The sequence below is a fragment of the Ambystoma mexicanum genome, chromosome 9 (assembly GCF_040938575.1).
Source record: "Ambystoma mexicanum isolate Mex_15411 chromosome 9, UKY_AmexF1_1, whole genome shotgun sequence".
In the NCBI taxonomy this organism is placed as follows: Eukaryota; Metazoa; Chordata; class Amphibia; order Caudata; family Ambystomatidae; genus Ambystoma; species Ambystoma mexicanum.
In genome coordinates, this window is record NC_090931.1 from 650,382,864 (window position 1) to 650,395,890 (window position 13,027).

Genomic DNA, 13,027 nt, shown 5'->3' on the forward strand with positions numbered 1-13,027 from the left:
CAGAGAAGACAAGGAAAAAGTGGCGAACACGTGGGCCATATATACCATGGAGGAATGGGGACAGAGGCTTCTGTATCCCCAGCCATGCGCAGTACATAGTGGCTCTAGCCCTAGTCGACTCTGGGAGCAAGACAACTACTGGCTGGGCTGATCTCACCCGGAGGAGCCATCACAGGGGATCCAAGAAAAATATTATTTGTGTTTGCGGTGATGCCCACCTCGATTATCCATGCCCATGTGGTGAATAAAGTTTTAGGGCAACAAGTATTTACTGCAGCGCTTGGAGATAGCCAGATGCCAACAGCCAGATGCCAACCACCAAAGAGTTGGAGAAAGACAAGTGCACCAGATGTGCTACAGGTGAGCTGAGCGGGACCCCGGCTACCCGGTCTGCATGGAGCTGTGCATGTGTACTTGTACCTCTTTCCCGGACCTGATACCCATCAGCCTGTATCAAGGCCAAGTCTCTTTCTCCAATCTTGCAGGTGGCTCCAAGGAGGCAGCACCATACAAAAACTACAAGTACAACAACGCACCTGGGCCTAATGGACAAGTCCAAGCCTGCCCAATTGAGGATCTGAATTGGAGACCTAACATCTACTAGAGACTGCCGAGTCATGCTACGGAGGAGCAGCAGCAGCAGAGCACGGCACAACCCTAGGAGAGATCAGAGAACCCTCCCCAAAGCATTAACTAATTGGAGGAAAGAGAGCCAGAGGAGGAATGAGAGCTAGAAGAGGAACGAGAGGAGGAGGGAAGAGGAGGGAGAGGGAGGACATGCCAGAGCAACTTACTATTTATGTATTAATTGTGCATTTGTAAGGCGCTTATACATCAAGTAAATTGTGTTTCAAAGCGCCCACAGGGCAACATGGAGGGACATGTGAATGAAAGGCAAATCTAACAATGAAAGAGAGGTGGTCCTACTAGGCCATGTGAACATTCAGAGCATGCAAGTGCAGTGAAGAGAGGGATGGGGGTGGAAGGGGGGTAAGTTGCAGACTTAAGTGACTGCCAGAGATCATTTGGTGAGAGTGGTCGACTGCCAATAAATAAATGCAGGCCTGTGATAGCACAGGCCAGTAAACACCTAAGGCAAGTGCTGGGAGTGGGCGGAGGCTGAAGGTGATTGGGGGTGGGGGACCAGGATCCAGGTGGACACATAAGGGCCCTGGTCACCAATCGCATCGACTGTGGGTTTTAGTGAAGGAGGGAGGGAAGGAGGAGTTGAAAAGGAAAGTCTTGAGGAGCTTCTGAAATTTGAGAAGATCTGGCTCAAGATAAAGAGGAAGGGGGAGGCTGTTCCATGAAGGAGCCAGCCGAGGAAAGATTGCCCACCAGCTCGCTGTTTAGTGAATCAGTTGACATGCAGAGAGTTGGTGCCAGAGGAGCGTAAAGATCTGGAGGGAGTGTATTTAGTGAGAGTCAGTTGTAGATAGCGTGGGCCCCAGACAGCCTTATGGATGATATAGAGGGATTTGAATTTGGTCCTTGCAGCAACCAGGAGTCAGTGGAAGGTTTTTAGGGCAGGAGAGATGCAGTCCCTGGGCTTGAGACCAAGGATAATTCTTGCAGCCCTATTCTATTATTAGCTGGAGGGGACAGAGAGGAAGAGGGTAGATTAAGGAAGAGGCTATTGCAGTAGTAAAAACCTAGAGAGTACCAGAGCTCTAAAGACATTGGGCCTCATTACAAGTTTGCCGGTCCTGGAACTACGGTACCGGTAAGCTTACTGGTACCGTAGTTCCCGGACTAGCAAACTACCAGTTCTGTGGGTGGGTGCCTTCCCGCCCGCCACTCCGGACCTGGCGGGTGGAACGGTACCCGCCCGCAGAACATGTCAGATGCACCAGCACCATTCTGAATGGTGCCGGTGCATCTGAGCTCCCCATTCCTATTGAGCCCTATAGGGCTCAAATGGGAATGGAGAGCATTTAATCCCAGCGCCTGTAAAAGGGCAATTACCGGGTCCGGCTGGGCCGTAATTACCTGGTAAATGCCCATTCGCGGGTGCCGGAAAAAATTGCAAGTTTGGCGGCAGCCTGCCGGTTTTACCAGCAAGGCTACTGCCAAATTTGTAATGAGACCCATTGAGTTTCTGGGGACAAGTGAAGAAACAAAGGATTCCTTTGAGGAGGTGGAGTTGAAAGTGGGCCTTCTTGGCAAGGCCTTGGATGTGAGGGAGGAAGGAAAGAGAGCGGTCTGAAATGACTCCAAGGTTTTTGGCTTCAGATGAAGGAGGAGAACCCATAGAGAGCGGTCAGAGTGAGGGGAAGAGAAAGGGAGCAGAAGTCCCAAAGTGAAGGATCTCAGTCTTGCTGGCATTGAGGCAGAGATTATTGGATGCACACCAGGAGTGGATGGCTGATAGGCAGTCATGAATGATGGAGGCGGTAAGGAGAGGGTCAGAAGGGAGTTTGAAGAAGAGTTGTGCGTCATCTGCATAATACTAGAAGTAAGGGGAGTTGGTGGAAATTAGGTGTGCAAGCGGGGCGAGACCGATATAAAAGAGCCAGGGAGAAGGCTTGAAGCCCTGGGGGACACCACAGGTGGAGGATGAGGTGGGAGAGGAGAAAGAGCCCAGGAATACCTTAGGGGGACGGTGATTGAGGAAGGAGGTCAGCCAGTCCATTGCCCGCTCCGAGGTACCCAAGTTATTGTGGAGCAGTTTTAGGAGGATGGAGTGGTTGACTGTGTCAAATACAGAGGAGAGATCAAGTAGAATGCGAACAACAGACAGGAGAGTTAGAATCAAGAGATGCAAGCAGTTCTTCACAGGTGTTAAGAAGAGCAGTTTCCGTGCCTCCGGATGCTCAGAATCCAGATTGATGTTTGTGTAGGTAACCAACAAGCTCAGTATGCTGGGTCAGTTGGGCGAGGACCAGCTTCTCCAAGAGTTTCCCAAGGAAGGGGGTGATAGAGATGGGGCGGTAGTTAGCTGGACAGGGCGGGTCTGCAGAAGGAGAGTCCAGCTAGGAAGTCCATGCAGGAGTTTAGAGAGATAAAGCTATGCACTGCCATGAAGCCCTCCCTAGTGCAGGGACAGAGTAGACAGTAGGCGGTCACCAGCCTGTAGACATTTTTGGCTTTGTCTCAGGATGATAGTTCAGGGGCAACGTGCTCGCCTTGGAAGCAAGACGACACAGAGCAACACAGGTTCCATCCCTGGATCCGCATTTAGAAACCTCTGGGTATTAAGCGCGTTATAAATAACCTATCATATCATATCATATCATATCATTAGGGAACCTGGGCTACGGAATTGGGAGCCCCATTCAAGGACAAAGAAAAGTTTATAGGGACCACCCATACTGGTGGAGCACAAATTGCTTTTTTTGTATATATTCTTATAATTAAAGTAAAACCCCTATTCCCTTTGTCTTGTAACATAACAACATTGTCCCAACAGACAAAATGAAGGACCTGTGAGTATTTGTATGCCCATCTTAAAAAATAAAACAAATGCATCTGCCGCCTAGCACCCTTCGACCTCCATGTACTTCCTACTTACCTTTTGGGGGTAGTTCTCCCCCCCTTCCTGTGATGTCACTTATGGCACACACACACACACACAACACAACACACATGTCTATATGACAACTCTGCTTAAGAATACCATCACAAAGGAATGGGATGCCCACCAAAATGCACCCAGAGAAATGTTTAGCCACTCCTCTTAAAAATGCTTCGTCCAACTAAAAAACAACTAAAAAACATCCCATGCACCCTAAGCAGGTCAATATCCAGATACACAAATTAACTTTGCATTCTGTCTGTAGTATCCATTACAGATGGAACAAGTAAAGCTACCACCTTACTAATTATCAGTTATGTTTACAACATGACTCGTGCACTTTTCAAGTCATCTCTCTGCAAAACAGAGTACTATTTTGGCTCTTTAAAGCCATACATTAGTAAATATTTTTTTATCAGCTAGCGCCGAGAAGAGGTGTTGCTCGCAACTGCAGACTGGGCTCAATTCCCACCTCCACCTCTTAAATAAAGTGTGTGATCCTAGGAAAATAATTGTTTAATCATACTATGGCACACTTGACAAAATTGGGACAGAACGGTATGGGCTTTATATTGTGAGGGTGGAGGTGGGCAGAATGCCAGGAATTTATTTTGTAGGGTGGGAAGGGTTGGACACCAGATATGGGTTTTGTGTTGTTGGGTAGTGGAGGGAGGGAGGGGACCCTATGCATGGGTTATGTGTTGGGGGCGAAGGGAAGGCAGGACACCAGGTATGGGGTTTGTGTTAGTGGGAGGGGAGGCGGGGGACCTTGCATGTGATCTTTTGCCAGCTTGGCTTGTTTTGTTTTGGGCTCTAACAGCCAAGTCAGACCCTCTGGTTCAGCCCCATCCATGATTTCTCCCACTTCTGCATGAATGGCACTACAAACGTGTGTTTATTAACAGTCCAAGGTAATAACAAAGAAGGACTAACTCTTTCAATAAAACTCTGAGACTCCTCTAATTCCAAGAGGCTGTCTCCTGAAGACCACACACACACCTCAAATCAATGTTAAAAAATAATTACTTAGATATACTACTTTGACGTGTCATCTATCTGTAGTTTGTATGTTATATTTTATGTTATGTTAATATGCTTTTGTAATGTGCCAATTCACCACCACAGTAGTCTAAAAGTGCATTTCCTTGTCCATACAGTGGACTATAGCCCACCATCATGCTTTGTCTTTTAGCATTAAATTACTGTAGCCTGCTGTTAAAATGGTGTTGAATATTGCATTTATACATTTTAAAGTTTTGTCACTGTAATGATGTACAAAGATGTGATTTGACTCACTGCTTTATCGCTAAATAGTACAGGCACAATTATGATGTCAGTATGAATATGTAGGACTTCAAAGCTTTTTTAAATATGTACATTAATTCAAACTGTTAATTATATCCATGTCTGCCCCAAACATCATGTGCAAATAATTTAATGTAGTATTTTGATTAAAATTACTTCCCACCAGGACACAATGTATTTCGCTTACAGTAATCAAACGTCCATGTTGATGTTTCCATCTATGCCTTCCCATCATGGTGGGGGCAGGGCGGGAAGACACCCAGAACACACTCTACCATGTAGCTGTAACGGAGGACCAGTGCCAGAGTCAAGGCATGGCCGGGGGAATAACGGCAAAGGATGAAAAGTTATGAGGAAGGAACAGGGAGAGCGATGCGGACACTACTTTATAACAGAGCCTGGAGCGGGTCGGCCAAAATAGGCGTATTGAAGATAGCCAGAGCCCTCTTTATTTGGGGATGCTGCAGCGGAACAAAACATACTCTTTATATCCCTGTCATAACATTCGGCCCGTGTAATGCATGTGCCAATAATGATTGAAGAGAGGCGTTTACTGCAGTTTGCATTTCAGAATGCTGCTCTCACACAGTAAGCATACCAAAACAATGGTAAAAATTCATGCAAACCGTCCAAGAAATGTGTCCTGAAAGGTGTGTAATGGAAAACGCCAATTAATCTGTATTAATAAATTGGTGGCAAGGTAGATCCCAGAGTGGTGAATCTTTTATGTGGAACTGGGTCGATGTCTCACGTTCCTCCCATCAGCTACCAATCCCACCAACCCCACAGAGACATCATAAAGACAAAACACTCATTCAGTTACTTACAAAAAGGTACACAAAACTGTTCCTACCCAAAAGGATCTGGTGTTCTTTTTCATCCGATTGCCCATTAAGCTCTGGTTCCACTTGCTCTTTTGTATCTGCATCCTCAGTCAAGATGGCCTCTGCGTTGGTGTGCATGGTCAGCGAAACCGGAGGCTCTAAAGGGACAACAGTGGCTGCATCAGGTTCATCCTCTTCCTCAGAATCCTCGCTCTGTTTTAAGTCCTGGCTGCTGTCCTCCGACTTTAAGCTGCTCTTCTCCTTTAGGGAATCCCCATCAGCCGGCTTCTCCTCCCCGAGAGAGATCTCGCTGGCGCTGCTTCTATCACTTAGTCTTCCTAGGCTGAGGGACTCCTGCTCCTGTAGAGACTCCTCAACATAGAGCCCATTTTGGAAATCCTCATTCTCGGTCAGGTCAGCCTGGTCATGAAAGCTGACCCCAGACGTATAGTCCAGGAGCTCCAAACCGGATGAGTTGAGCTCGCCGTCACTCCTCTCTTCGCCAAAGGAACAGGTTGCTGGACTCCCCACCCCACTCTCCTCGTCTTCGGCACCTCCAGCCAGGGAGGTGCTCTCCTCCTTCAGGCTCTCTATGCCCACCAAAATCTGAAGGACGTGCGGGAGAAGGTTGGAGAGGAAAGGATGTAGACCCAAACGTACAATTAACTGTGCCACAAAACAGTCTGTATAGAGGTAAAACCTTCCATGCAGGTAGGAGGGATTCTCGTAAGCGCCGATCAGTGGCTTCAGTAGGTACTTGTTGGCATTCCGAGGACCCAGAGCTTTGGCTATGGGCTCAAAGAGATACCAGGCAGCATAGACAGCCGTGTTCTCTTCAGACATCAGGGAAAGGATGAAGGGAAGCAGGATTTCCAATCCCTCTGGTGTAATCTCGCTGATAATGTCAGCCAGCAGCTGCCAGAGCTGAAACACAAGCTCCCGCCCCTGGGTCTCATCTTCCACTCTCCTTGACTGATAAATGGAAATGAATTTATGAAGAGACAGAAAGTATGACGGGAAAGGAATGATAGAGCAGAAGGGACTGAGAAGCTGGGAAGGGCATGGAGGGGGAAGGCCCTTGCAAATGAGTTTGTAATCAAAAAGGGAAGCACAGTTACTGGCAGGCAGATTCTTCAACAGAGTTTTCTCTGGGGTGTGCAGCTCCAGCAAGGTCTCCAGAACATGCATCAGAGGGGCTGGTATCTCCTTCCCATGGTATCTGCAAAGCTTGCGCGCAGTCAGAAAACGGTGCAGCAAGGATGCCTTTGGTTGTAGCGCTCGCATCCTGGGTGCGTAGATCACCTCAGCGATCATTACCCCCAAGGCCTGCATGTCACGCTGGAAAAAGTCAAGCAGGCTCTGTTGACGTTCCAGAGGGGGCTGCTTTGTTGGTTGGATTTCTCCATGCAGACCCTTAACTAAAAAGTTATCTAGCATCTCTAGCTCCTCAAGGGCCTGTGTGGGGTTGAAGGCCTCAGGAAGCAGGAGCTTCTGCTCGTCCCATTCCAATTGGTCCCAGACACCAGCCTTTTTGTGGTTAGACCTGGTTCCCAGAGTCCTAGTGTCGACTGGGAAAGAAGAAAAGTTTGAGACTTGACTGGAGAGCGGCCTGCTTGGCTGCTCTCCAGCTCGGTTGGCAGCAGAGATGGATTCTAGAGCCTCCATACCTTGTTCCAGATCTTCGTCAGCCATGTTCACTTTGTCAGAGACCCAGGATGTTTCACAGGCAGTAGCCTCCAAAACCAGTCCATTAACTCTGCAGGCCAAGTGATCCCGGGTGTCCTCTCCGACAACCATTTCCCTCATGCTCTGAATTACTGTTCTTGTGATAGAAGGAGCCTCAAAAGGAATGTGTCCAGGCCCCAGCAAGCGTTTGGGATGGGGCTGTTGAAAAACCTGCACTACCCCACAGCTGGCTAAATGTGTGTGGTTATCCACAAGGTGCAGGCAAACATTTTTCTCCTTGATTGCTTCTTTTCCTGACAACTTGTACCCAAAGGTAAGGTCGATCCAGTGGTGAAGATCACGAGACACCTCCCTGCTCTCCAGCAGAGCCCGATGAACATCGATAAACTCCTCGTAAGAACCGCACCAAGCCGGGATGTCAAGGTCAGGCAGATCAGGGTGAATGGATCGAAAGATGGTGGGATCTGTGTAGAACTCAGGGATGCACTCGTCAGGTGTCCAGCTCTGCATGCGCTCCATGCTAGCTGGATATTCATGGGGCTCCCACTGGGAACGAACATGGCAGCATAAAACACTCTTTGGGGTCCTCCTTGCCTTGTAAACATAATATGTGATGTCAGACAAAACATCCGAGATGTGGTGGGGCACATGGGGCTGCTCCCCAGCTGACCCAACGGTGGCAAAGGCTTGCTCAGTCATCTCATAGGTAAACTCCAACTGCTTGTCCCCCTTGTTGAGCCTGAACTTAGATTTCCGGAGGTCCCGGAACCTGCCATTTTTAGTGGTAAAATCCACCACCCAGGGCAGGACCGGGTGATAATTGGGATCACCTTCTCTGCGTCCCGCTAACCGGTTGAGTTCCATTAGATAGTCAAAGTTGGTGACCTGCCCATGCACCCACCCCACCACTAATCTGCACAGCTCTTCCTGACAAGTGGAGCATGACCCTCCTGTACCTGTAACAGAGCCGTATTCTTTAGCTTCTTCCTCTTTCAGTTTGTCCTTGTTTGGTGGTGCCCTCTCAAACTCATTCAAGTTTATCCGCAACTGACTACACAGTTTCTCATCCACCACCACGTTACGCATGGACAATGCCCCACAGGCCAGACCAGCTGCATGGAAGGCCTTCATCGCCTGCAGGATGTGGAAGAGGATAAAAAGGACCTTGGCATGACTGTTGGCTAGCTTTGCAGGGCTGAAGGTAACAATATCATATAAGGAATACTGCACAAATGGTTGGACGACATACAGCATATGAGAAGATTCCAATAAGGCGTCGGCACGAAGGATGTTGGGGCAGGAAGGATCTCCCTTCGATATAGGGACACAGTCTTTAGCAGGTGAGAGACAAGATGTGCCTTTGTCCACTGGAAGAAAATGGAGGCCATAAACCTTCATCAGAGCCCTTTTTAGAGCATCTACGGCATGCACCTTTGACCTAACGCCAGTGGCCTGGTACGGCTGCACATATAGTGTATGGGCTTTTTGCCAAAGGTTTCTGTAGTTCTGAGATGCCACATTTTGCATGAATCCGACAAAAGTCCCAGAACCATCTACCCTTTCCTCTTGCAAATCATCATTAATCGTCAGCAGATAGGCCAGCCTCTCTTTTCTTAAACCACAAATTTCAACTCTAGTCCAACCCGCTGGCAACTTCAGCACAGACCGATGCAAAAATGTCTGCACTTCCACGTCACTCAACCCCTCCGGTCTTGGGCAATGATTGGGCAGGACCTTCCGCTCCTTTAGGCTAAGCAACCATTTTAGAGGAACAAAGGCAGTGACATGTGTCGCTTCAGCAGTAATGGTCAGCTGTCTCGAGTCGATTTTCAGCTCACTCTCCACCCTAGTCACCAGCCACTCCATGTCGGTGCATGACAGGGTGTTGGAGTCAAACTCTGTGTCTTCTGTGCATTCTGCAGCTCCAGCTGTGGGAAAAAACAAATGTCAAGATGTTAGATGGGGAGAAGCTGACAGCAGAAAACATTGCCTCTTGCTCCTATTGTTAGCCTTTTGACCCTTCGGTTTCAACACAAAAAGACACACTAGGTGTATTAGCATAAGGCACAGAGCTTTTGCACTGTGAGCCATGCTACCTATATTATATAGGCAAGGGACAGATTTTGAGTTTCATTGCACCTACAAAATTGCAACAGGCACATCAAGTAGCTTGGAGACTCCGTCCATTGCTTGCCCCCCACCTGCAGACTCTATATTATGCTAATCAAAATATGCTGTCTCTTCTCAGCCCACCTAAACGTACAGACTCTCCTCTGCCCACAGCCTGCACATTTGTCAAAATCTCCCTCCATAACCTGCCACCAAAAGTCCTCCACTTACCATATTCTTGCCAAAACACCCACCTCCTTCATCCCCTTCTCCCAAGCCTGCACTCACCCCCACCCACACTACCCACGCTGGTCTGCATATTCCCCCCCCCACAAGCTCAGAGACTCTCCCCTGTACCCCACAAGTCTAGGGACACCATTCTCTGTCCTCCACCACAGCCTCTACACAGCCACCTCTGCCCATTCCCTAGCCTTTAGGTGGACTGCGCTGCCCCTTTCAGAGGCTGCAGAGTTCTCCTTTCTCTTCTCTCAGCCTGCAGATTCCCTCCTTCACCCATCTGAGTGCTTAATTTGTCGGGGTTGTTTGCCAGGGCTCGGCCCTGGCACTAATTTCAGAGCCCTGGCGCTTATTGTCTCAGACTCATACTGATTATGAAGTAATGATAGCCAGAGCATCTATCAACCCCAATGAGCAGGTGCGAGCTGTAGTTTAACCCCAAATGTGTTGAAACTTGGGGGGAGCAGCTGTGTGTGGTGGCAGCAATGGAGGGGAACGGTCAGCCCAGTGTCACAATCGTGCTAGAAAATATGTTCACACAAATTAAGCACTGCCCATCCCCCTGGTTTTCCTCCAATCTTCAAACTCCCTCCTCTGCCCCAGCATGCAGACTCCTGCCTATGTCCTCACCCCAACCTGAACATCCCACCACTACCTTGCAGACCGCTTCATGTGCCTTGAAACTCTGGCCATTCAGGACAGGAGGTGAAGTAGCCTTGATCTTCCCTGAGTGGATCCCTGTTTCCATTATTCCCACTCAGGTCTACTCCTCCTTTGAAGGCTCTCTCTCACCCGTCACCTCTCTCCCTCTGACCACCTTTTATCGGGCAACGGGCCAGTCTGCCCTCTTCCTCTCGGAATGGGCTGACCTGGCCTCTTTCTGCCTCTCCTCCTCTTCCCAACTCCTCTTTCTGGGGGATCTGAACATCCATCTTGACTCTGCTGACTCTTCAGGACCTTTCTGAAACCTATTTGACTCCCTTTCTCTTTCCATTCTACTCTCTGGTCTAATGCACACTGCTGGCACACCTTAGATACCCTCATCATCACAGACATCCCACTCTATTCCTCTCACTACTCCACTCTCATAGACTGATCATTCTCTTCTCTCTTCTCACTTTTATGGTTCCATCTCCAAAACTCTTGACATTCTTGCCCCTGCCATGATGGTCCGACTGAAGCCTGCCAAAATGTGCAGCTACTGGTATGACTCCGATCTGGCTGCCCTTAAACGCAAGTGCAGAGCAGCGGACTGGAAATGGGGATCGTCAGGTAATCCCTCTGACAAACTGGCCTGCCGTCTTCTTCAAAGGCAATACAGACTCTGCACCCGCTCCAAGAAAAGTCTACATTCAAGCCTGCATCGCCGCAGCATCTAAGAACACGGCCAAACTCTTCAAAGTCTGCAAGGAACTGGCCAACCCTACCACAGCCGCACCCTCTACTATACCTACCCAGGCCCTTTGCTTGGCCCTGGCCACACACCTCACCACCAAAACAGAGGACATTCTGCCCTCTCTCTTTTCTGCTCCTCCCACTGCACCAACATCTCTTCAGCTCCCCTCGGCCACCCCCACCCCTCCGCCACTTATCTCCTCCCTCTCCCCTGTCACACCTGATGAGGTCACTAGACAAGTCTGGTCTATGAAAGCCTCCTCCAAACAGTTGGACCCCTGCCGCTCCAAAACCATCAAGGACAACATTGACACTCACCACAGCCCTGGCTGACCTACCTCTGCAACCGCTCTTTCGCCACTGGAGTTTTCCCCTTTACTCTCAAGCACGCTCTTGTGCACCCTATGCTCAAAAAACCCTCTGTCGACCCGTCCATTCTGGCAAACTATCGTCCGATCTCCATCACCCCTTTCCTGGGGAAACTCCTGGAGAAGCTGGCTATCACTCAATTTACCCTCCATACTGAATCTGTTGGTTGTCTCCATGACCATCAGTCTGCTTTTAGAGCATCCAGAGGCACGGAAACTGCTGTTCTGAACACCCGGGAAGACCTGCTCTCAAATCTTGACTCCAACTCTCCCTCTGTCCTCTCAGCCGCTCTTCTGCTTCCGATACGATAAACCACAACATCCCCCCATCTCCGTGATACCCTGGGCATCACAAATCAGGCCCTGGCGTGGCTCACCTCCTTTCTCTCCGATCGGCCCTCCCAGGAGAACTCAGGCCCTTTATCTCCTCTAGCACTCTCTCTACTTGGGGTGTCCCCCAGGGATCTAATCTTTCCCCCTGGTTCTTCAGTATCTACATGGCCCCCTTGGCCCAAAGGATCTCTACCTTTACCTCTAACTTTCAGTGTTATGCAGATGACACACAGCTCTTTATCAAGCTACCCTTGGCCTCCTCCTCGCTCATCCCTGACTGTCTATCTGCGCTTCAGGCTTGGTGTGCAGCCAATGATCTCTGCCTTAATGCCAGTAAGCAGAGATCGTCCTCACTGGGACCCCTGCTCCCACCTTCCCACTTTCTCACTGGCCTGCCTATCTTGGCCCTACGCCCTCACCTACCAATGAGGCAACAAATCTTGGGGTCATCTTCGACTCCACGCTTTCCTTCTCTTCTCACATCTCAGACATCTCCAAAAAGTCCAACTACCAACTGCACCTCCTCAGGGGTATTCTACCTTTTCTCACTTTCCCCCAGAAGCTCATCACCTCGAGAACCCTGGTTCTCTCTAGGCTGAACTGATGCAACAGCCTCTTTCTCAATCTTCCTACTTCTACTCTCCGTCCTCTACAACTCATCCAGAACATAACTGCAAGACTTATCATTGACCTCAAGCCCTGGGACTGCATCTCTCCGGCGCTGAAATCCTTCCACTAGCTTCGGGTGGCTGCAAGGAGCAAGTTCAAGACCCTCTGCATAATCCACAAGGCTTTCTGGGGCCAGGACCTGCACTAGCTACAATGCTCTCTTCCTAATTACTCTCCCTCTAGAGCCCTCTGCTTGTCCTCCTCCAACTCTCTGAGGGTGAGCCGCTTTCACAAACAGATTTGGGGGTTGATCTTTATCCTCTGCAGGTGCTTCCCTCTGCAACAGCCTCCTTGCCTCTCTCGGTCTTGAGCTGGAGCACCTTAAGTTCAGGAAATGCCTCAATACCTTCCTCTTCTCTTCCGCCTTGTCTCTTCCTCTCCCCTGCTAACCTCCTTTCTCTTGTCTCCACCATCCTTCTCTTCCCTAACTCTGTTCAGTTTTTTATGAGTGGTTCACCTCCAGAGCCTACAGGTCCCAGGCTCCCACGCCAGTCTCTTGCACTTGCCTCCGGGCCGCTGCACTTTGTTCACTATTACTGCACTTTCAGCTTTTGCTCCTTGAGTGGGGGAACCTCTCTGCACTTAAC

General features: G+C 49.4%; 1 protein-coding gene across 3 annotated transcripts in view; it reads right to left on the reverse strand.

The window, feature by feature from the left end:
• The window catches only part of WDR81 (WD repeat domain 81), a 239,896-nt gene that overhangs the window by 180,921 nt on the left and 45,948 nt on the right, over window positions 1-13,027 (reverse strand). For 2 of the 3 annotated variants that reach the window (XM_069615372.1, XM_069615371.1), the window contains exon 2: window positions 5,673-9,257. The exons of the other annotated variant lie outside the window; for it this stretch is intronic. In XM_069615372.1, the coding sequence (XP_069471473.1) occupies window positions 5,673-9,195 (3,523 nt within the window). In that variant the 5' untranslated portion in view covers window positions 9,196-9,257. The remainder of the gene's footprint in view (window positions 1-5,672; window positions 9,258-13,027) is intronic. 3 annotated transcript variants of the gene reach the window in all.